The sequence below is a fragment of the Dromiciops gliroides genome, chromosome 1, assembly GCF_019393635.1.
Source record: "Dromiciops gliroides isolate mDroGli1 chromosome 1, mDroGli1.pri, whole genome shotgun sequence".
NCBI classification, from domain to species: domain Eukaryota; kingdom Metazoa; phylum Chordata; class Mammalia; order Microbiotheria; family Microbiotheriidae; genus Dromiciops; species Dromiciops gliroides.
Genome location: NC_057861.1, coordinates 550059352 through 550082398, shown reverse-complemented (window position 1 = coordinate 550082398; position 23047 = coordinate 550059352). Strand labels below are relative to the sequence as shown.

The 23047-nt window shown below is 39.1% G+C and overlaps 1 protein-coding gene across 4 annotated transcripts in view; it reads left to right on the top strand.

Annotated features, from left to right (window-relative positions):
- The first annotated feature begins 324 nt into the window (after window positions 1-324).
- Window positions 325-23047, top strand: part of ECPAS (Ecm29 proteasome adaptor and scaffold) — a 149723-nt gene continuing 127000 nt past the window's right edge. Inside the window, exons 1-2 of one of the 4 annotated variants that reach the window (XM_043976177.1) lie at window positions 1251-1357; window positions 10020-10130. In XM_043976177.1, coding sequence (XP_043832112.1) covers window positions 10109-10130 — 22 coding nt within the window. In that variant the 5' untranslated portion in view covers window positions 1251-1357; window positions 10020-10108. Of the gene's footprint in view, window positions 370-1220; window positions 1358-10019; window positions 10131-23047 lie in introns of those variants that run through there. The other 3 variants (XM_043976178.1, XM_043976179.1, XM_043976176.1) reach the window with 3 other exon arrangements.

Below are 23047 nucleotides of genomic sequence, written 5' to 3'. Positions count from 1 at the left end.
GGGAGGAGCCGGGCAGAGGCTCGCGCCGTCACCCCACGCTCTGCGGGCAGTTTACGATCAGGAGCTCGTCTCCTTTCAACAAGCCGTCCGGGTGCCCAGCCGACGCTCCCCGGCTGGGGACGCGGCTTCCCACTCGGGACTGGAGAAATTCAGTGGTTATAGCCGAGGTTTTGCCCATCGGGCCAGCCCGCGGCGCCGCCGGCAGCCGGGGAAGAAGTCTTCAGGCTGCTGCAAGCTCCTGCCACAGATAGGGGGAGGAACTCGCGCTCTCTTCCTCTCTCCCTTTTCCCTGGCGGCTTACCCACATTTCCTCCTCCTCCTCCGAGGAAAGTGCACCGGCTTTGGCCATGGAGGTCACCGTGGACTCAGGTCAGTCGCCCCCCCTCAGCCCATCGGCACCCGAATCGAGTCCGGGGGAAGGACGCGCCCCCCCCCAACCCAACTAGAGAGTCCGCGGCCGCCGGGAGGCTGGGAAGGAAGCCCCACGCGCCGGCGGGGAGGCTCGGGGAGCCCGCGGGGGCATCTCGCCCGCTCCCCATCTCCCACAGCGTGGGGAGCTCTAGGATTAGTTAATTTCCCAACTGTGAGGGGGGGGTGCGGGGCGGCCGACGCTGGGGAGAGAAAGGGGAGCCGGGGAGGAAGGAGGGAGGCAGGGAGGGAGGAGCGGGGAGGCAGCGCGCGCGCGTGCGAGGGAGCGGGGGGAGGGAGCGGGGAGGATGGCTCAGCTTTTTCTAAATATAAAACTAAAGGGAGCCGAGCGGGCGAAGCGGGGAGACGCAGCCGCGGTGTGGGGGGCGCGGGCCCGGGGGGGAGGAGGAGGAGGCTCCGGCAGCGCCGCCTCGCCGCCCGTCCCGGCCGAAAGTCGGGGGAGAGCTGGAGAGGGCGCGAGACGGAGGCGGGGAGAGACAGCGACGGAGGGCTAGCGATCGAGAGACCGCGAGCTAGGGAGACACGGAGGGAGGGAGGGAGGGGGAGACAGAGCCAGGGACAGACCGCGGGCGATCGGGAGAGGCCGACGGGCTGCAGCGGGGCCGCAGGCGCAGCGCACAAACGGTCCGAGAAGAGCGGTCTCTCTCGCCCTCGGGCTTTCGCCGCCGGCGGAGAGAGAGAGAGGCCTGAAGGGAAGCCGGGGAGAGGTCGTGGCCCGCCCGGCCCGAGGAGCCAGAGCAGGAGCGGGACGGCCTGGGCTTCGGCCAGGCCTCGGCCCGCTGCGCCCCCTCCCCACCCCGGGCTCCCCCGCCCCGCCCCCGCCTCGCCCCCTCCTCTCCGCCCCGCCCCCTCCCTCGGCTCCGCTCGCTCCCTCCCTTCCCCGGGTGCAACATGGCTGCGGCCGCCTCCGCCTCTCAGGACGAGCTCAGTAAGTGACCCCAGCGGACGGACCAACGGCTCCCCCTCCTCCTCCGCTCCTGGGGCGGCGGCTGCTGCCCCCGCGGATGCCCGGACCGCGGATGCCCGGCCCGACGGGGGCCCCTCCGCCGTGCCCCCAGGGCGGCGGTGTCCTTGGGCAGGCCCGGGCGGGGGGGGGGTGTTGGGTGGAAGGCGACGGGGACGTTTTTTGGTTGGGGGGACGAAGCGGTGGGGGTCCGGGCGGGGGCGGGGGGAGGAGAAGCCGGAGCTGCCGCTATTGCCGCCGCCGCCCTGATTCTTTTTAGGCCTCTGGTTTGCAGCGTCATGTTGTGAAACTGAAACCCCAGCCCCGGGCGGGGCCTCAATCTTTGCCCGGGGGGGGGGGGGAAGAGGGGGCTCACGTCCAAATCCCCCCTCCCCCACATCCCCCTTAGCCTGCCCTGCCCTGGGAGGTTTTGGAACAGGTGGTGTGGAACGGAGGGATGTGTGCGTATGTGTATGTGTGCATGTGTGTGATGAATGTGCATGTGTGTGATGGGTGTGTTATGTGTTAATGGGTGTATGTGAGGGGTGTGTATGTGAGATGGATGTGCTTGTATGTTGTATGTGCGTATGTATATGAGATCGGTGTGCCTGTGTTATGAGTGGAAGCACGGATCAGACACCCCTGCTCTCCCCCCCCAAATGTTCCCCCAGAAGTGGGGGCAATTAGACTTTGCATTTCTCTGGAGACCTTGAAATGAAGGTCTCTGGAAGAGTTAAATGTGGAAGACAGCTCTCTGACTCTCCGCCCCCCTTCTCCCCCATTAATTTTTCCCTTGATGCTGGAGGAGGGGGAGGGTCAGTCTCAGAAAGAGGAGAGAATCTGTCACATTCGTCCCCTCCTTCCCCCACATTTTAGCTGCTTTAGGTAGGTGGAGAAAGCCCTGACGATCCCCTTGTGCCTCCTTTGGGGGAAGGTCTACACCTTCTCAGGCAGAGGGTTTGTTAAAGTTGGGTGTTATAACAGTGAAAGAGCTCCACGAACACTCGATACAGAGGGGAAGCCACTGTGCAAAATTTTAACCATTTGCAAAGACCAGTGCCATATTGTAGGAGCTGTGACATCACATAATTTGGAGGCCCGGCCCACCGGAAAGCATTTAGGCTCTAATGCATCTTGGAAATGTAGTTCACTTGGATGGGACTAAGAAAAGCTTTCGTGTATGTCCTTGTATGTTGCCATATAGGAACTGTCCTCTCTAAAAAGAGCCTAAGATTGGCATCTCCATAAAGATGGATCATATTTTCTAGAGCTGGAAGGGACTTTAGAAGTCATCTAGTCCATCTTTTCTTTTGCAGAAAAACAAATTGAAGTCTAGTGACTTAGCCAGGTCACAGAAGGAGTAAATTTTCACAGTGGGATTTGAATCCAAGTCCTCTGATTCCAGAGTTATTGTTCTTTAAATTATATCGAAAGCCTTCCCTTTTACATTTTTATTTATAAGTAGGAACCTTTAAAATCACTTTCACTTCTTTCACTTTCTACAGTGTAAAGAAATAATGTTTGGAAAAATTTTTAAAAATGGAATGCAGAAGGTAGAGAGCTTCGTAGAGGTTATTTTTATTTCCAAGATTTCCATGTTTTGAGAGTGACCATTACTAAGGGAAATTGACTAGGATGATAAGGGGGTTTGAAACCATGTTGTCAGTAAAGGTTTAAGATGTTTAACCTGCATAAGAGAAGACATTGTAGGAGTTGGGTAGGACAATATAAATATTTGTTGAATGAATCTCAGTCTAATGTGATTTAGAGGGCTATCATTGTAGAAGATGTATCAGACTATATATTACCAGTGATTACTATAGGACCACTTGGATAGTAGGATGACTTTGACCCCGAATAAGGAAATATTAGTAGAGCCTACTTTCAGGCTACTATAGGTAAGCTAAATACATTGAGAAGGTTGGATTGGATGACTTCTATACTCTCCTGCAAATCTGATTCTTTCCAAGTAAAAGTACTTATATAATAGATTTTAAGAACAGATTTTTTTTTTAATTTGCGTATTTTGAAACAAACTGATTGTGGGTTGTTTGGTGGGGGGCGGGTAGGGCAATGAGAGTTAGTGATTTGCCCAGGGGTCACACAGCTAGTGTCAAGTGTCAGGGGCCGATTTTGAACTCAGGTCCCCCTGAAATCTGGGGCCATGCTTTATCCACTGCACCACCTAACTGCCCTTGATTGTGATTTGAAGGAATAAATAATAATAGTTTAGAATTATATAGCACTTGCAGGTTTACAAAGTGTTTTTCAGATACAAGCTCTTAACTGATTCTGTGCAGGAGGTCATGCAAAGTACTTTATTTTATGGATGAGAAAACTCAAGCTCAGAGAGGTTACCACTTGCCCAAGGTCATATAGCTAGCTTATGAGTAAAGAGAATTCAGGTCTTCTAATTCGAAATCCCTATAAGGATCCTATGAATTGTAAAACCTGGATAAGATGAACTGGTAATTTTAGAAAAACAGTACTTTATTATTCATTAAATTAGATTGAGCTTTTTTGGTTGACCTTGTCCAAGTCATTTAAGCTCTGTAGGCTTCAGTTTCCTCATCCGTTTAAAATGACAGGGAGAAATCATTTGAGCTAGAAGAAATCTTAAAAACTTCATTTGCTATGAGGATCATAAGACAAATTAAGATTATTTGGCTATATCTTCTAAGCTGCCAATTTCCCATAATTCTTTTTGGAGCCAGGGTTGAATTGATGAAGGTATTTAAATGCTTTAATAAATAAATTTAGACAAATTGTGAGTTATTTTTGGTACTACCTGGAAGTGAATTAATGTGCTTGAATTGCATTTGGAGAAATAAGATCAGTTCACATACTTGCTTATCATAACTTGCAGTATGGTCTTATGCAAGTCCCTTAACCTCAGCAATCTATCTCGGTTTCTGAAATTTATAGATGTGGTCAGGTGTATGGCACAAATACCCCTAGCCAGTGTTAAATTTAGTGCCATCATTTTTAACATGAAAAGAAAATTTCTGTAGTTAAATGACTCATTGATTTAGGAGTTAATATTTTCTGTTTATAATTTGTAAAACCAAAAAACAAAACATAGGTATGTGAATTAAATTTTTATCTAGGGTGATGATAAATGGCACAGTTCACATTTATGTACAGCTTTAGTCTTCACAAGCACTTTCCTCATAACAAAACTGTTGTGCAAATATCCCATCTTATAGAGAAAGACCCCAAGGCTGAGAGATCAAGTGGAACCCACAGGTCTCTTCAATCCAATCCTTTTTTTCTCTCCTGGTATTCACTCCGAAACTTTTATATAAATGGCAAAGTTTTCTCTTACACAATTTGGAAACTGGTGTAGCAGAAAAAAAGACTGACAAAAGCTACTCTTAATTTTATGCCTATTTGAATCTCTGGAATGTCTGTTTGCTTCCCCCCTCCAATGTCGATCTTTATGCTAAAAGTTTTACTATATTATGGCTATGTCCATTGCTAAGTTCCCAGGAAGAGTTAATTTAATTAAATTCAATTGTTATTTATTAACTGCTGATTGTAGTAGTAGTAGTAGTAAGTGCTGTGTGGTGTAAAAGCAGGAGTATGTCAAGGTCCTTGTCTGGAAGGAGTTCAGGCTCTTTGGAAAAAGTCTCCACACAGATGAACCAGAGAATGTGAGTAAGTGCCACCAATGTTTTCTGTGATTCATAGATGTTCTTGCTAGTATTCTACATTAGAAATTACTCTGTCCTCACAGATTTCAGAGGAATATATTTTAACTCTGCATGAAGTAATAGGCTTCTAGGATTGTAGTAAGCTCTCAGTTTTCCATGGTTATAATAGAGATCAAGCACAAATTGGGAATACAGGAAATCTGAATATGGCCAACAATTTTTTTAACTTGATACCCTACCAAACTTTATAGGAGCCATTGAAAAATCAGCTTACCCATGTTCAAATCTTTACTCGAACACTTACTAGCTGTGTGACCCTGGGCAAGTAGTTTAACTCCCCAGCCCCAGTTTCCTCATCTGTAAAATGGGGATAATAGCATCTACCTACCTCACTGGGTTGCTGTGAGGATCAAGTGAGATACGTACAAAGTGCTTTGTAAACTTTAGAGAATTATATAAACGTCTGCTCTTATTGTTATTACTAAAAAAAGCAAAGGTGACTTACTACTTTGAGTTTTCTGGTTTCTGTTGGGCTATTATTGATATTGGTACTGTTGGTTAAAAGAAGCATTGTAAGGAACCAAGTCATTCCCGGTGATCCACCTTATTTTGGTTTTATGAAAAATAGCACATGCCTTGTCACTATCTAGAAAAGGACTTCTTAGCCTAGATTTGATGAATTCTTTTTAAAAAGTTTTTGATAGCAGTATTTCAGTATAATTGGTTTCCTCTGTAATTTAATATATTTATTTTATGCATTTAAATTATAAGTCTGAGAAAGGGTCCATCAGACTGAACAGATTGCCCAAGGAGTTCCTGCCACAAAGAAGGTTAGAGCCCTGATCTATAAGGGGTCAGGAAGGCATTTCTTGCAGTATATAACTCTTACTTTAGTGATTCCATGATCTTATGAGAGGTGGATACTCTCCATTGGCGCAGATTGTAGCCCAGCTATACTTGAACCTGATTATTTTTGTCCATGACTTTCCCTAGAGCAGTGGTCTCAAACTTTTCTACAGGGATAGAATACTCTTCATTTAAAAGAAAACTTTGGCAGAGTGGTTGTAAAATTATCTAAAGTTATTGTTCATGCCTGTTAAAAATAGCACAAGATTCATTAACAAACCCAAAATGGGGTGTTTCAGGGTTCCTTTGTAGCAGTTTTTGAGAAACACCACCACAGAGGATCCAGCTGGAGGTCAGATCACCTGATAAGTTGGAGATAATGGAAACTACTTTGGCAGTATTCTGGTGTCATGTGGGAAGTGGGGATTTTAGTTATTTTTAGGATTTATGGGGTGCATGTGTAGGAGAATAAATGCTTAGCTTTCAGGTCTAATATCGATAGAGTGAATTGAATTTGTAGTCTTCAAGGAAGGGTATGTAGAACAAATACTATTTTGTGCCAACAAATGGAAAAGTTTGTCATTTTAATAGGGGACAGATATTTCTGACACAAGAAGAGAGGAAAGGGACAGCTGGGTGGCGCAGTGGATAGAGCACCAGCCCTGGATTAAGGAGGACCTGAGTTCAAATGCGGCCTCAGACACTTAACGCTTACTAGCTGTGTGACCCTGGGCAAGTCACTTAACCCGTTGCCTCACCAAAAAAAAAAAAAAAGAAGAAGGGAAAAATTTGAGAGTCTCTATGCTTGGTGGTCAGGTTTTGAGTGCTTTTCACATTCTGCACCCACCCCTTAATTATAAGTCAAGTCATTCTTAGAGTAATTTGATCTTCAGTGAGATAGTGACTGCTCAAGAAGAGAAACATCCTGTAATAGTCTGGCAAGTAATGCCCAACATGATTATAGACTTAAAGTAGATAGCCATTGGAAATTAACTGATTGGATAATCGTGCTGTTAAAACATTTTTTTGAAAATACAGATTTTCTTCATATAAACTTATAGCTTGATGGTGAGTGGTTGCCATGGCTGGACTCCATAATTTACACTCAATAGAACTATGGGTATCTCAACATGTTCTTGTACAGTAATGCTATATATAGTCCTGGTTGTTCTAAAGGACAGGAATAAAGTAAAGACCTTCTTTAATCTGCCTGAGAAATCTCTTCACTAATTTGTATGTTAAAATCAACCTTTTCACCTTTCAGGTTTTGATGTCAGCTTTTATCTGGAACAGGAAGGATAAAAACGAAGACAGTTTGCTTTCCAGGTTTTATGAACTGGGTTGGTTGGGTTGTTCTCTTCCTGAGCCCTGGGACTACTACATTCCATTCTGATCTTTCATTCTTTTCTCCATGTAATGTTATAATACAACTTGTGATGCTTTTAACAAAATGCTAATGCTGGTGGGAGGGTTGTGAGTATTGAAAAGATCGTTTTCTTTGAGGTTATTAGTTAATATGACTAAGTTGACATATACATGCTAGAATTTCAATCAGTATTATTGCATTCCAGGAGTTATGAGCATATAACTTCTATTTTAGGCCTGCCTAGAATCTGTTTTGTTAAATGGCACTTAGCATAAGGGGAAAAGTTACTGACCATCACTCTAGCATTTATTTATTTTTTGGAGGGGAGGCAATTGGGCTAAGTGACCTTGCTAATAAGTGTCTGAGACCAGTTTTGAACTCAGGTCCTCCAGACAGACTCCAGGGCCAGTGCTCTATTCACTTTGCCACCTAGTTGACCCCCAGGCTAGCATTTTGAAAATGATTTATCCACTTTGAAAATGTGAGTTTAAAACACAAATAACAGTGTCAATTAAAAAAAACATTCCCACACCTCTGTCCAATAAAATGATAAGGAGATTCAGCTTTGGGGAGCTAAGGATTAAACAAATTTAGGAGCACTTATTTTGTGTTACTAAACTTGTGTTACATTTGGCTACTAAAATTATATTTAATGGATTTTGGGTCCCAGAAAAATAAGGCAATGCATTTCTTTAAAAAAATTATCCTGAGTGTTTTGTCATTTTTTAGTTCTCAAATCTCCCACCAGCAAGTAAAAGTCTTTTTGACTCTTAATTTTAGTTAGCTTTAATTTCTTGATGGTTAAGACACTTTTCCTTTTGTTATCTCAAACAGCAAACTGTATGCCAGTGACCTTTGTATTTTCTTAATAAGTTTTTTTGGCCTCCATCATATCTTCCTCATACCTGTGCCAGTTGGAATAAAAGTTTGACAGTAACATGATTTGGGCTTATACCTATTGAGGAGTACACATTTCATCTTTGACAGGTTTTGAGAAAAGAAATTGAGACTACTTTTTGATCCTATATTAGAAAGTTTTTGAACATTGCAAGTGTTTTAAAATATTTTTTCATCTTTATTTCTCATTTTAAAAAGTTATAGGGATGGTATCTTACTTATATTTGTGCAGCAAACTATCCCAACAATTCTGAATGAAATACAAGAACTCTGTTGCATGTGAGGGAACTCGGATTCTTTTTCAGTCAAATAAGATGAATTTTCATTTTTATAGTTGTATGTCATATAGTATACCTAGTCCTTTCTACCTTTTCAGAGTTAATGCCTTTATGCAACGCTCCTAGTTTCTGCAATAGAGTTGACAACGCTTGTTCAAATTTTGAGATATAAACTACTTTGAAGATGTTTAAATTTACTTTAGTTATGATATCTTTGCTCCTTTAGCCTTAAGGATTGAACATTTTTTGACATGATTTGTCACAAAATACACAGGATTAATTTTTCTTAAGGGCTGGAAGGTTGCTTAGACGTCTTATGCTACTCTACCCCATTCATTTTATTTATTTATTTATTTAAAGTTTTGAATTCCAAATTCTATCCCTCTTTCATTCCTTCCCTCTCTCCCCTGCCCCTCCTTGAGGTATCAAGCAACCAGATACTCTACCCCATTCACTTTCAATATGAGGAAAAATGAGACTGAGAGTTTAAGTTGAGTGCACCAGGGTCATGAAAGTATAGTAAATAACAGGAGGGGGATTTGAATCTCTGTGTTCTAACAGGATTAAAAAATACTTTGGTTTCTTGAATGAATGCTGATTATATTCATTTACAATAAAACTTCATTAATTTAGCCCCCAGGTTGAAGTTTACCCTTAATGAAAAAGTGTTTGCTGAGTAAATTAACAGGAGAATGTTAAAACTAGTTAGGAGTAATTAAACACTTTGGTGTTGAATGTATTTTTGGGTACAGATCTGTACTCTGCTAATTATAAATCTTAACTCTTCTTTTAAGTGGCAGCCCGTTATGTCGTGTTATGTCATGGTTAGAAGGCTGGGCTTGGAGTTTGGAAGACCTGGATTCAAGTTCTTATTCTGATGCACATTAGCTATGTGACCTTGGGAAAGCAGTTTCTCTTTCTCAGTGGCCTGGACAACTCTCTAACCCTTAAAAATTAGACTAGCTGCGGGTGATGGTAGCTCTTTCTACACAGGGAGTTCCATGCAGTGGTCTGGGCCAGAAAAAGAAAAGCAGCAAATCCCCCCAAACTTAAAACTACTGTTAACTAATTCACATGTACTCAAAAGATTGCAAAATTAAAAAAATAATCTTCATCAAAATGAGCTTTCCCTAGTTCATAATATCCTCAATTCAGAAGGGATTTCAGAGGCCATCTTGCGTATCCCCGTCATTGTTTAGAAGGGAAACCGAGGCCCAAAGAAGTAGCATGATCTGACCAAGACAGTTAGTAGCAGAAGTGAGGGTCAGATCCAGGTTCTCTGACTCCAAACCCTACACACCTTCTGTTGTACCATGCTGCTACAGTAGTATATTTTGAAATAAAAATAGAATGTTCTTTGTTGGATTTTTTTATGTTCAGCATTTTGTTACCTGTATTTCAAAAAAAGTTTATATGGAAACATTTGTTTTCTTTCTTTTTTTTTCATCCTGGTGTTAACTAACAGTTTTCCTTACCTTGGAGTTGAAACCAAGACATCACATTCAAAGATGTTGGCTTAAAAATGAAAGTGCTTTTTTTTTTTTTTAAAGTGGCAGCTCTATAAGTTTGCATCTTAAAATTGTATTTCTTTTTTTCGTACTCTGAAGAATAGATTCTTTATACAATTGCATATGTACGTGTGGATGAACAAATGCCATTGGTGATCCAGAGGATTTTTGTCAAGGCTGGATAAACCATGTCTCGCATTGACTGTAGAGGTTAGTAGATTTAGCTCTTGAGGGTCTATATTTTATTATGGAGTTGCATTTAAAGGAATACATACCATCAGTTTGAAACTTTTTTCCAGGTTCCTTATTTCAGATTTTTTCCCCCTGGCAATAGTGAAAGCCAGAGGAATAAATTTCAGTATGTGCATGCATGTATCCTTCCAGTAACACTGTATTCTATTGGGGGAGGTGGGCCAGGATATCAATATAAACTAAAGAAATTGCATTTTAAAAAAATTTTAGCCAGGTTTACAGAATTGAAAACAGTTGGTTAGTTAGCATCACACAAACTGTTGTTAGTCATTTTATGCCTTGCTTTTCTGTTTATTTGTATAGGGTTAATCATTGATGTACTGTAAATTTCAACTGGGGCAGGCATATGACTTTTTAATAAAGGAAACCAGAAGCACTAAAATCAACATCTTAAGTCATTGGCAAAACAGAGTTAGAATTTGGAGCAATTGACTGAATTCTTGTTTTTAGAACTCTCAGATATTTATCCTAAGATGATAAAAATTTTTAGAGCAAGAGACGAAAAAGTTTAATAAGTAGATGATTAACCTTTCCAAAGATGATTCTCATTCCTTAATATTTTTATTCAGAAATTTGTGTAGTAGTTGGCTTAAAGAGCTATGACAGAAAGTGGAATTTGAGAGTTTCTATTTTGCAGGTTTCTTAGATTTTTTTGGATTGCTGGCACAGTTCATTTTCTGCATCCTCTTTGAGCGAAAAGAGGTTTTGGCATCATACTGTGTTTTCCTCAATTCTCTTCCTGTTAACTAAGCAAAATGTAGAAGTATCTGTAATCAGATTATTTGTATTACTCTGGCAATATTTAGGTCTTCTACAGTCTTTAAGGAGGAAAATATTCATGTCCAGAAAAAGGGGGAAAACCCCCCCCCCCCATTAAAGCAATGTTGTATGCTCACAGTTTTTTAATAGTGAGACTTCCTGGTTATTAGCTTGATTCTAGAAAACTAATTTGCTTGTATGCATGTAGAAGTTGGTTTAACTGTGATTGGAATGAAGCATTGGATGGAATTGGTTACTTTGGGAAGTCTGTATTTTTCTGTTCTCTTTCTGGTCCTGATTCTCTTACAGAAACAAACAAATAAACAAACAAAAAACCCCAAACCATTTAACTGTCTTAGGTTTATGAAATGGTATTCTTAATTCATATGTAACTGGCAACACTTGGAGTTCATCGACTGAAAAATTGCAAATTTATTAGGATGCTGCTTCTTTTTTAATTAGACATTTGATCTTGATGGTATATATTCAATTCTATGCTGGTATGGTATATTTGATGTCTCTCAATATCACTAGATTTTCTACCACATTCCAACTCTACTGTTTGTGGGTTGGGTTTTTGTTTTTTTTTTACATTATTGGCCAGAAGGCAAAATTACAGATACTATGACATCATAATGCAAGATTTGGGGAAAGCGTAGCTTGTGAAATGAACCTAGTAAGTGTCTAGTAGTAGAGTCAATCTACTTTGACTTTCTCTTTTCCTTTATGGTCATGGTAAAGTGCGTAGAATATTATTTTGCTCTTTTCAAAGCTTTGTTATTTCCTAAATGTGGGTACTCCCCTCTTCTCAAATATTTCCTAGGTTGCTTTCCTGTAGCCTGAAGAAAATAATTCATCAGCTCATAATAAGTGACAAGATAATGATTATATCCCTGGCTCTTCTGTGCTTAGCAGACCTTGTGCTTTACTGGCACACGGACTGTAAGAACCTGGGAAACACTGACAGGGGGGACAGCAGAAATAAATAAGTGAAATTGGGAAGTACAGAGGAAGTGGGCGATTGGAAGATTTATTTTTTTTTTGGTGGAATGAGAATGATTTATGCTAGCTAAATTCATTTTTTGCTTTCACATTTATTATCTTCATTATACTGCATGTTGTTATTGTATTGTTATTGTACACTGTTATTAGAGGCAATGAGTGAGTTTAAGGAAGGGACTGATATATTAATGGCTTTCTTATATTAGTAAACCATATGGGATTATGAAACAGTAATGAGGTTGATATTAAAAAAAAAAACAAACAACCAGAGCCAAGCACTGCAGGACTCTTGCAGGGTTTTTCTTCTTCAAAATAGTCAGTTATTTCTCATCTATAAATTTTACTTGGGGAATCAGTAGGTTTAGTCTAATGATATAACATTGTGCCTTTCCATGGCTAACAAGTATTATGCATTGGCAGAGGATCATGGATTTGGAGCTAGAAGGGACCCTAAAGGTCATCCGGTCCAAACCTCCTTATTTTGGAGATTAGGGAGCTGATGCTTGGGGAGGTTTGGAGAGTTGCCCCAGATCACTCCAGTATTAAGTGGACTGACAGCTGCTTGCACTGAAGTCCTCTTGACTCTGAATCTAGCTCTCATCCCACTGTACTTTGTTGTGTTACAAGTGGCATTTTTTTTTTTAAGTGAGGCAGTTGGGGTTAAGTGACTTGCCTAGGGTCACACAGCCAGTAAGTGTTAAGTGTCTGAGGCCGGATTTGAACTCAGGTATTCCTGACTCCAGGGCCAGTGCTCTATCTACTGCGCCACCTAGCTGCCCCACAAGTGGCATTTTTAATGCCAAATCATTAGAAAAATTGGAATGCTAAATTTATCACTGAGGTTTTAAATATTGAAGTCTCCCTAAGAAGAAGTCAGAAATTGGTATCACTCTCAGATTCTACAGAAAATGCTTTCTGAATTTCAGATTTAAATATTCAGAAATTGAGGCAGCTAGATGGCGCAGTGGATAAAGCACTGGCCCTGGATTCAGGAGTACCTGAGTTCAAATCCGGCCTCAGACACTTAACACTTACTAGCTGTGTGACCCTGGGCAAGTCACTTAGCCCCAATTGCCTCACTTAAAAAAAAATTCAGAAATTCCTTAATGAAATCTTGTAATACTCAGTGAGGTAATACTAGTAATTTATAGGAAAAAATCACTTATGGGTCTTCAACACATTGCCATCCCAAGAATGTGTGATATATATTGTAAATAATAAAATACCAGTGTCTGGAGGGGATATCTTTATTTTTTAAAGGTTTATTATTTTTTATTTGACTACCATTTCCTTAGCTCTTTATGTCCTTTCCTGTTATTTATGTGGTAAGATTTTGTGTTCTGCACTGTTATGGAAATGTGTGTGTGTACTGAAAAAAAAGTGGCATTATTAATGCCACTCCCCTTTTTCTTAAACTCTAGGACCATAAGAATATTAGTACTGGAAGGGATATCCGATATTACTTACTCAAGCCCCTTATTTTACAGATGGAGAAAAGTGATATGGTCCCATCTACAGGCACTGTTGACTCTTGTCTCATAGTGGGTTGGAGTGTGGAAATAATAGGAAGTGATTTGATGGATAATCTATTATCACATTACTTGCCTTCTCAAAGGCGGGGGAAGGAGAAAGGGAGAATTTGGAACTCATTTTAAAAAATGGATGTTAATTGTTTTTACATGTAATTGGGGGGAAATAAAATACTAAATAAAAAATACAAAACAAAAATAGGACACTGGTGTGTTCAAGAGAATAGATTTATTGCCTTCTCCCATGAAGAATGAAAACAGAGTCTGAGTGAAATTTTGTTGAAACTAGGTACTTTCTAATTGTTTAGGAAGCTAGTCTTTAGTTCTTTTTTTTTTTTTTAGTGAGGCAATTGGGGTTAAGTGACTTGCCCAGGGTCACACAGCTAGTAAGTGTTAAGTGTCTGAGGCTGGATTTGAACTCAGGTACTCCTGACTCTGGGGCTGGTGCTCCATCCACTGTGCCACCTAGCTGCCCCTAGTCTTTAGCTCTTATTCTCTTCGCTTTCAAAAAAAAAAAAAATCTGGAATTGTTACTGCTAAAACTCACTAAGAAATATCTACTTAATGTTAAGAAAAACAAGGACAATATTAGAAGTAATATATTAGAAGTAATATAAAGTTGTCATGTCTCTTAGGAGCAATATTTACATAGTTCTTGTATTTCTAGAACTAGAGAAGCAGAGGAGATATATATGTAGGAAAAAAAATGCTGCATTTGGACTCAGGACCTAGTCTCCCAGGTTGGACACACTACCACTGTGACCTTGAGCAGGTCATTTCACCTCTTTGTGTCAGTCTCCTTACCTGTAATGTGGGTTTGATTTTATGATCTCAAAGCTGTCTTCTAGTTTTAAAGTATTTGCTCCTTTAACTTTTAAAGTTGCCTCAAGTGAAGTGAATTACAATGTCCATTTCTCAGTTTTTCATATGAAAAACTAAGGCATAGGGGAAATATATTAGTTATGGCTACTCACTAAGCTAGATAGTATCTGAGGGCAAATTCAAACATTTTCATATTTGGGAGTTTTTTCTTGAGTGTATGCAACCATGAAATAAACTCAGCATTTATGGTTCAAACTTATGTATGTTGTTTTAAAAAAAAAAGAACTTTGGTTCTTGAGTTATGCCTACTTTGATAGCTCTGAAACAAATTCCACCTCCAAAATTTTCATATATTTAATATATTTAGATCTTTTTGTAAAGCACCTTGGAATCCTGCCATTGGCAGTCAGTCTTTGTACTTGTTTCTCCTAATCTGCTAAGTTTTTGTCATTTTAAACTTTTTCTTTTGGCCATTTTGTTGGGTTTGAGTTCATACCTCAAAGTAGTTTTAGCTTGCCTTTATTATTAGTGAGGTTGAACGTTTACCAAATGATTATTTATAATTTGTGTTTCTTTTATTCTTTTCTCTCCCATCTATCCTTCACACAACTGTCAAATTGATATTTGTTTTTTGGTTTTTTTGCGGGGCAGTGAGGGGTTAAGTGACTTGCCCAGAGTCACACAGCTAGTGTCAAGTGTTTGAGGTCGGATTTGAACTCAGGTCTTTCTGAATCCAAGGCCAGTGCTTTATCCACTGCGCCACCTAGCTGCCCCCAAATTGATATTTGTAAAAAGAGATTTGATCATATCACACTCCTACTAAAAAATCTTCAATGGCTAGCTTATTGCCTCTAGTGTAAAGTACAATTGTCTGTCTGATATTTAAAGCTTTTCAAATTTTGTCACTCACCTACCTTTTCAGTCTTATTTCATATTCTATCATCAAACTGACCTGCTAGTTCTGTGCATTTGGTCTACCATGACTTGAATGCACTTACTTGTCATTTATAAGTTCTAGAATCCTAGCTTCCTTCAAAGCACATCTCCTATAAGAAGTTTTAGGCCTCTGGCTGATACCTCCCTTCCCCTGATTATTAATTTTCCTACTTGAAATTAATTTGTATACTTGTATATATATATTATATTTCCTAATAGAGTATAAACTTTTTAAAGACAGGTGCTATATCAATTTTGCCTTTTTCTTCAATATATAGTATAGTACCTTGCACATTGAGTTGCTTAATAAACATTCGTTGAATTGGATTCAGTTGTCTGACTGTCCATTGGGGATTGGGTTTTATGCTTAAAGAAATGATTACCATACTCTTTCTTCCCTGATTTTTGTGACACTATTCTGTTGTGGTTTTGTGCCTGTCTGTCTAATCCTTTTGAATATCCTTTCCATGGTCATCATTCATATATCATTGTCTATGAGTAAGTGTCCCTCAGGGATATGTTGTGGGCTTCTCCCAGTGATCTCTTGGCCTCTCATACATTTAACTGCCATCTTCATGCAGGTGCCTTCATCCTTCTTTTGAGGTCTAATCCTGTATCTTCAATTACCTGCTATAATCTCCAGCCGGGTGTCATAGAGACTTCCCCAAATCAACATTTCCCAAACTGACCATGTCATTCCCTTGGTTAAGAAGTTCTAGTGGCTTCTTTTTGCTTCTACACTAAAATAGGAACTTCTATGTTTAGCTTCTAAGGCCCTTCAAATCTTATTCTAACTTCCTTTTACCAGGCTTATTTTACATTCTTCTTCATATACTCAACTATTCCCATTGCATTTTTTCCTTCTAGCCATCCCCCCTAATCCTTCACCTCCACCTCAGGATCCATAGCTTCTGTCAGAGCTCAGCTCAAATGATACCACCTCCAAGAAGTTTATTCTGATCCTTCTAGTTAACAATTTCTCCCTGAGAACATGTTTTTATGTTCTTAGTATATATTTTTATTAATTTGTCTATGTACATGTTATTTCTTTCAGTAGACTATAAGTTCCTTGAGGGAATAGACTCTTTGGTTTTTGCCATTGTATCCCCAGTGTTTAGATAAAATAGATGTTTAATAAATGCTTATTTTTTTTTTAAAATCTGCATTTGTCTTCCACAGTTTATTTTTATATATTGATTATGCTATATTTTTGCTGTAAAGAACTTAAAACTTTAATGGAGGGGGAAGCTAGATGGCACAGTGGATAAAGCACTGGCCCTGAATTTAGGAGGATCTGAGTTCAAATGTGGCCTCAGACACTTGACACTTACTAGCGGTGTGACCCTGGGCAAGTCACTTAACCCTCATTGCCCTGCCAAAAAACCCAAAAAAACCAACCAACAAACAAAAAACTTGAATGGAATTAAATATATACATATATGGTTAACCAATAATTTATTTTGTTTGCTTAATACTTTTTTATATGCCTTTCATTAACGTATATAACATAGTTTTATGCAGTAAAGATAAAAATAGCTTGTTTCTTAAAAATTCTCTTTATATTTGTCGAATTTTATGTTGTATTTTTCATGGTTTGAGATTTGAATTTCATGCTTTGAGATATTTTTACTATTTAAAAAATTTCTAACCAGCTTTCCCATTAAAAAACAATGAAGGGGCAGCTAGGTGGCACAGTAGATAGAGCACTGACCCTGATTTCAGGAGGACCTGAGTTCAAATCCAGCTTCAGACACTTGACACTTACTAGCTGTGTGACCTTGGGCAAGTCACTTAACCCCAATTGCCTCCCCCCCCCCAAGAAAAAAAGAATGAAGCCCTTCTTTAGTTTTTATCTAAGTTTATTTAAAATCTTAGCTGTTTTGATATTTGAAACCCTTTTTCTATTCTATTAATTTCTGGCCCAGTACTAAATTGACTGAAAACACTTTGTAATAGGTTTCAAAGTCGGGAAAAATGAGTATACTTTTATCTTTTTTCCCCCCTTTTTAGAATATTTTTGCTATTTTTTAAATTTAAATTTTGTTACTTTAGCCAGTTAAATCTATGTTAATTTGGGTGACTGTGGGCATTGTTGATTCAGACTGTGCACACACACTGAATTTCCTTTCTGTTGTGGAGCCATAGATTTAGAGCTAGAAGGAACCTTTGAGACTATCCTACCTGTTAGGTTTAGGGCTAGAAGAAACTTTAGAGAACATCTAATGCAACCTCAACATGTTACAATTGAAGATACTGAGGCATAGAGGGGTATTATGTCCTGTTTAGATCTTAATGTATTTGTTGATAACAGAAGTGCTAAAATTCAGATTTATGAGGGATTTCCACAGGGCTTAATCAGTAATCATCTCTGAAGGACCTACTATGTGAGAGATACCATGTTGTACACTGGGGATGAAAAGACAAAAGGGAACCCTCTCTTAATTTTGACCTAGTATCATATTGTTTTAATGATACAGCTTTGTAGTGTAGTTTGAAATTTGGTATTGCCAAGCCCCCTTCCTTGCTGGAGTCTATTTTTTTCATTGATTCCCTTGATATTCTTGACCTTCTGTTGCTCCAAATGAGTTTTATATCTTTTTATGATTGGCATGATAGTGAATAAGTAAATTATTTAGATTGTATTGCCATTTTTATTATATTGGCTTTGCCTATCCATGAGTAATGAATATTTCTCCATTTATTGAGATCTATTTATGTGCAGAGTGATGTAATTGTATTCACATAATTCCTGTGCATGTCTTGATAGGTAAACTCCAACATATTTCATACTCTGTAGTTATTTTATTTTTTTTTATTTTAAATTTATTTTTAAACTTTTATTTTTAAAAAATTAGTTCCAAATTCTCTCCCTTTCTCTCTCTACTTCCCCCCCATCCATTGAGAAGGCAAGAAATATGATTTCAGCATGTACATGTGAAGTCATGCAAAACATTTCCATATTAGCTATGTTACAAAAAAAAAGGGAAGAAACATAAAGTGGAAAAAAATATAATTCAATTTGCAATCAGAGTTCATCAGTTCTTTCTCTGGAAGTAGATAGCATTTTCATCAAGGGTCATTTGGAATTCTGGATGCTTGTCTTGATCAGATTAGCTAAATTTTTCACATTTGATTGCTGTTACTGTGTACAATGTTCTCCTCGTTTTGCTCACTTCAATTTTTATCAGTTCATATAAGTCTTTCCAGGTTTTTCTGCAACTATCCTGCTTGTCTTTTTTTTTTTTTGATGTGAAAATTTTTATTTATTTTTTTCAAACTATATCTAAAAACAATTTTAAGCTATTTTTTTTGAATTTTGAGTTCCAAATTCTCTTCCTTCCTCTGTCTCATGACCCCTTTCTGAGATAGCAAACAATTAGATATAGATTACAATGTGCAGTCATGTAAGAAATATTTCTATATTAGCCATGTTGCAAAAGAAAACAAACCAAAGAAAAAGAAAGCATAAAAAGAAAAAAAAAGTTTTGATCTGCATTCAGATTACATCAGTCCTTTCTCTGGAGGTGGATAGCATTTTTCATAAGTCCTTTGGAATTGGCTTCGATCATTGTATTGTTGAACATAGCTAAGTCATTCACAATTGATCTTTGTACGGTATTGCTGTTATTGTGTACAATGTTTTGGTTCTGCTCACTTCAGTCAGCATCAGTTCATGTAAGTCTTTGCAGGTTTTTCTGAAATCTGCCCATTTATCATTTCTTATAGAACAATAGTATTCCATTACCTTCGTATACCACAACTTGTTCAGCCACTCCCTAATTGATGGGCATCCCCTTAATGGCCAATGCTTTGCCACTACAAAAAGAGCAGCTATAAATATTTTTGTACATGTGGGTCCTTTTCCCTTTTTGATATCTTTGGGATACAGATTTAGTAGTGGTATTGCTGGATCAAAGGTTATGGAAAGTTTTACAGCCTTTTGGGTATAGTTTCAAATTGTTCTTCAGAATGTTTGGACCAGTTCATAACTCCATCATCACTTGGCATCCTATCTTTATTTTGAGGTTCAATCTGTTTATTTCTTACAGTTGGTCCATAGTCTTGATGCTGGGATATACTGGCTTCTTCATTACAATCTTGCCTTTCTTGGGGGCGGCTAAAAGCACCGGCCCTGGATTCAGGAGTACCTGAGTTCAAATCCGGCCTCAGACACTTGACACTTACTAGCTGTGTGACCCTGGGCAAGTCACTTAACCCCCATTGCCCTGCAAAAAAAAAATTAATAAATAAAATAAAAACAGTCTTGCCTTTCTTAATAGTTTAATTTCCCGGCTCTTAGTCTTTTTCTTCATCTCAATACCTATCCTCCTACATGGGAACATTAATGTTCCCTTAAACACCTCTCCTTCCTTCATCAGATTTCTCAGTTCTCTTGATCAACAACTTTTATCTTGTCACTCATGGTCATGGACATATTTTATTTTTCTTTCTTTTCTTTTTCTTTTTGTGAGGTTAAGTGACTTGTCCGGGGTCACACAGCTAGTAAGTGTCAAGTGTCTGAGTCCGGATTTAAACTCAGGTGTTACTGACTCCAGGGCAGGTGCTCTATCTACCTCACCACCTATTTGTCCCATGGATGGCCACATTTTAAACATCACCATTATCTATAAATGTACATCTTTATGATTTTGAATGCTGAAATTCCCCTCTCTGATTTTACTTTCCTGTTCTTCCATTGCTGTCATCTTGACTCCCTTTCCTGCTTGTACTATTCACTCCCTATAAGTCCATCCTTGGAGTTTCTCCAGCCCTTTTTGCTCCTATTCTCAAGCTGCTGAGAACCATTAGAAAAAGTCATACCACTGTGCCAGCTGGATGTGCTACAGATGATCTTCAGAGCTGTCTCATACTCTCTATTCTCTCAATCACACTTTGTTTTCCCCATTTCACTTTATCTTTTTGTAGATCTTATCTCCTGTTTACTGAAAAAATTTTACCAGGCTCTTTCATTTTCAATACTTAATACCTCAAAAGTTACCTATATCTTTTTTCTCTTTTCCTGTAAACATTTTCAGGCCTACTACCATCCTTTAGTCAGTCAGTGAACAGCCATTTATTTATTAAGCCTTATTCTGTACTCTGTAAAGTGCTTAAAAAACCTGCTTCACTTGAGCCTACCATCCCCCTATTTTTCCTTTTCATTCATATACAATTTTCTTGAGCTGTATGTAATAATAATCATGATAACAATAATATAGTTATCATTATACAAAGTTTAAGGAAACACTAATGAGTAATGGTGAAGTTTAAAATGTGGCCATTTCAATAGGTAGGTCAAGATAAAGCTGTTGATAATGAGAACTGAGCCTGAATTTTTCTTGAGTTATATATAATAATGATAATAATATGCTATATTATAATCATGTGATAAAATATCCATATAGCACATATAACAATATGTTATATGGTTATTATAATTTATCTTGTATGGTATAATACTATTATTACATGCAACTCAAGAAAAATCCTTCACCTGTTTTTTCATACACATATACATATATATGTGCTTATAGATTGATTTACATGTATATATAATCAACTTGTGTTATGTTCTGTGCTTTGCTGGCTTAATGCTTACAAGAGAACTGAGTACATCTGGATAAGAGCTAGAAATATCCCAATTCTGGCTTTCTTAGGGAAATACTTGGTAGGATTAAGAGCCCAAAAGAGGAATTCTTTTTGAAAAGAGCTTTGATGGGTTATATGGTAATGAGTGGTAGAATCCTTCATGAATGAAATGGAGGCTATGTTTTGGTGATGGGCGTGGTGCAGGCCCTTTTGAAGGCTAGAAACCAAGCTCAGCAGAACCGCAGAGTGTCCCATTTCAGCTACAGGGGGAAAGCTATCTTTTATAGCCCCTTGGGCAGCAGCACTTAGAAATCTGTAGCTGGATTTTCCCCTCGTCCTCTTTTCCCTTTCCCCACTTCCCAAAGACTGATTTATTTTTAATTTTTTGTGGGACAATGAGGGTTAAGTGACTTGCCCAAGGTCACACAGCTAATAAGTGTCAAGTGTCTGAGGCCATATTTGAACTCAGGTCATCCTGAATCCAGGGCCAGTGCTTTATCCACTGCACCACCTAGCTGCCCCCTAAGCAGATTTTATTTTATTTTAATTTTTTTTGTGGTGAAGTGAGGGTTAAGTGACTTGCCCAGGGTCACACAGCTAGTAAGTGTCAAGTGTCTGAGGCTGAATTTGAACTCAGGTCCTCCTGAATCCAGGACTGGTGCTTTATCAACTGTGCCACCTAGCTGCCCCCCCCCAAAGACTGATTTAAATCTTTTTTGTGTGTGGGGGGCCTTTTTATGTTACTGAAGACATCCCAGCACTTTTGTTGATCTTTAGGCTTTTACTTTACTGAAAGTTCTTCATAACACTCATTATTTAAAAGATCATCTCTCTATACTGTTTGAACATAGGGCTTTTAACAAGAATTAGGTCAGAGTAATTGAGCTAGTGATCACAACTACAAATGACTGGTCTGCTGGGGGAATCATGTGTTGTTTCAGTGAACATTCTAGCTATTTGAGGATTAGGCAGAAAAACCTTTCATTTTCACATCTTATTAAAAGTCTTTTTCAAGTTTATTTCTATCTTAGCATTTGAGGTACAATTTTGAAGTAATATTTTGAAAAAATAGAAAGTTTCTAATATCCCTATGTGTGCTATTTTTCAAAACACTCAAAATACCCTTATTCCAATGATGCCACTGTGCAGAACATTTTTGGTGTTACTTTTGTAAATATGCCAAGAACCTGAAACATTAATTTTGAATATCCTCAGCTGTTGTAAATATTTGTCCTTCAAAAAGGAAATTTAAATTTTTGAAGCAAGCATTGCAGTCATTAAGAAGTTCAGTCATTTGGAACCAAGTCTGGTGATTAAATTGGATCATCAAGTTGGATAATATTCTTTTGTTGTTCTGGTTAAAAATGAGGTCTTATTAATGAAACTTGTGTTGTGAGGTATTGCTTATTAACTAGTTGCGGAAGCATTTCCAGAGAGGAACTCAAAACATTTTGAACAGTAACAGCATCATTAGGGGAAAGCTAGGTGGCACAGTCAATATAGCGCTGGGCCTGGAGTCAAGAAGACACATCTTCCGGAGTTCAAATATGGCCTCAGACGATTACTAGCTGTCTGACCCCGAGCAACTCACTCAACCCTGTTTGCCTCCATTTTTTCCTCTGTAAAATAAGCTAGAGAAGGAAATAACAAACCACTCCAGTATGTTTGCAAAAGAAACCCAAACAAACCCGAGTTGGATATGACTGAAACAACTCAGCACCAAAAATGGCATCATTGGTATAAGTGTATCCTTATACATTGACTGCTTTGAAGGAAGCATTAATTTGTTTCTGTTATTTCTGTTTTTGTGTTTTGTTTTTTGTTTTTGGTGAGGCAATTGGGGTTAAGTGACTTGCCCAGGGTCACACAGGTAGTAAGTGTCAAGTCTCTGAGGCTGGATTTGAACTCAAGTCCTCCTGAATCCAAGGTTGGTGCTCTATCCACTGTGCCACCTAGTTGCCCTGTTTCTGTTATTTCTGATTTGGCCCAAGGAGTATAAAAAGTCATCTAGGGGGCAGCTAGGTGGCACAGTGGATAAAGCACCGGCCCTGGATTCAGGAGGACCTGAGTTCAAATCCGGGCTCCAACACTTGACACTTACTAGCTGTGTGACCCTGGGCAAGTCACTTAACCCCAATTGCCCCAAAAGAAAAAAGGAAAATAAAGCTTTCCATTTAAAAAAAAAAAGTCATCTAGAAAATTCTCTTGTAGACAAATAGGTGAAGAAACTGAAGTGTT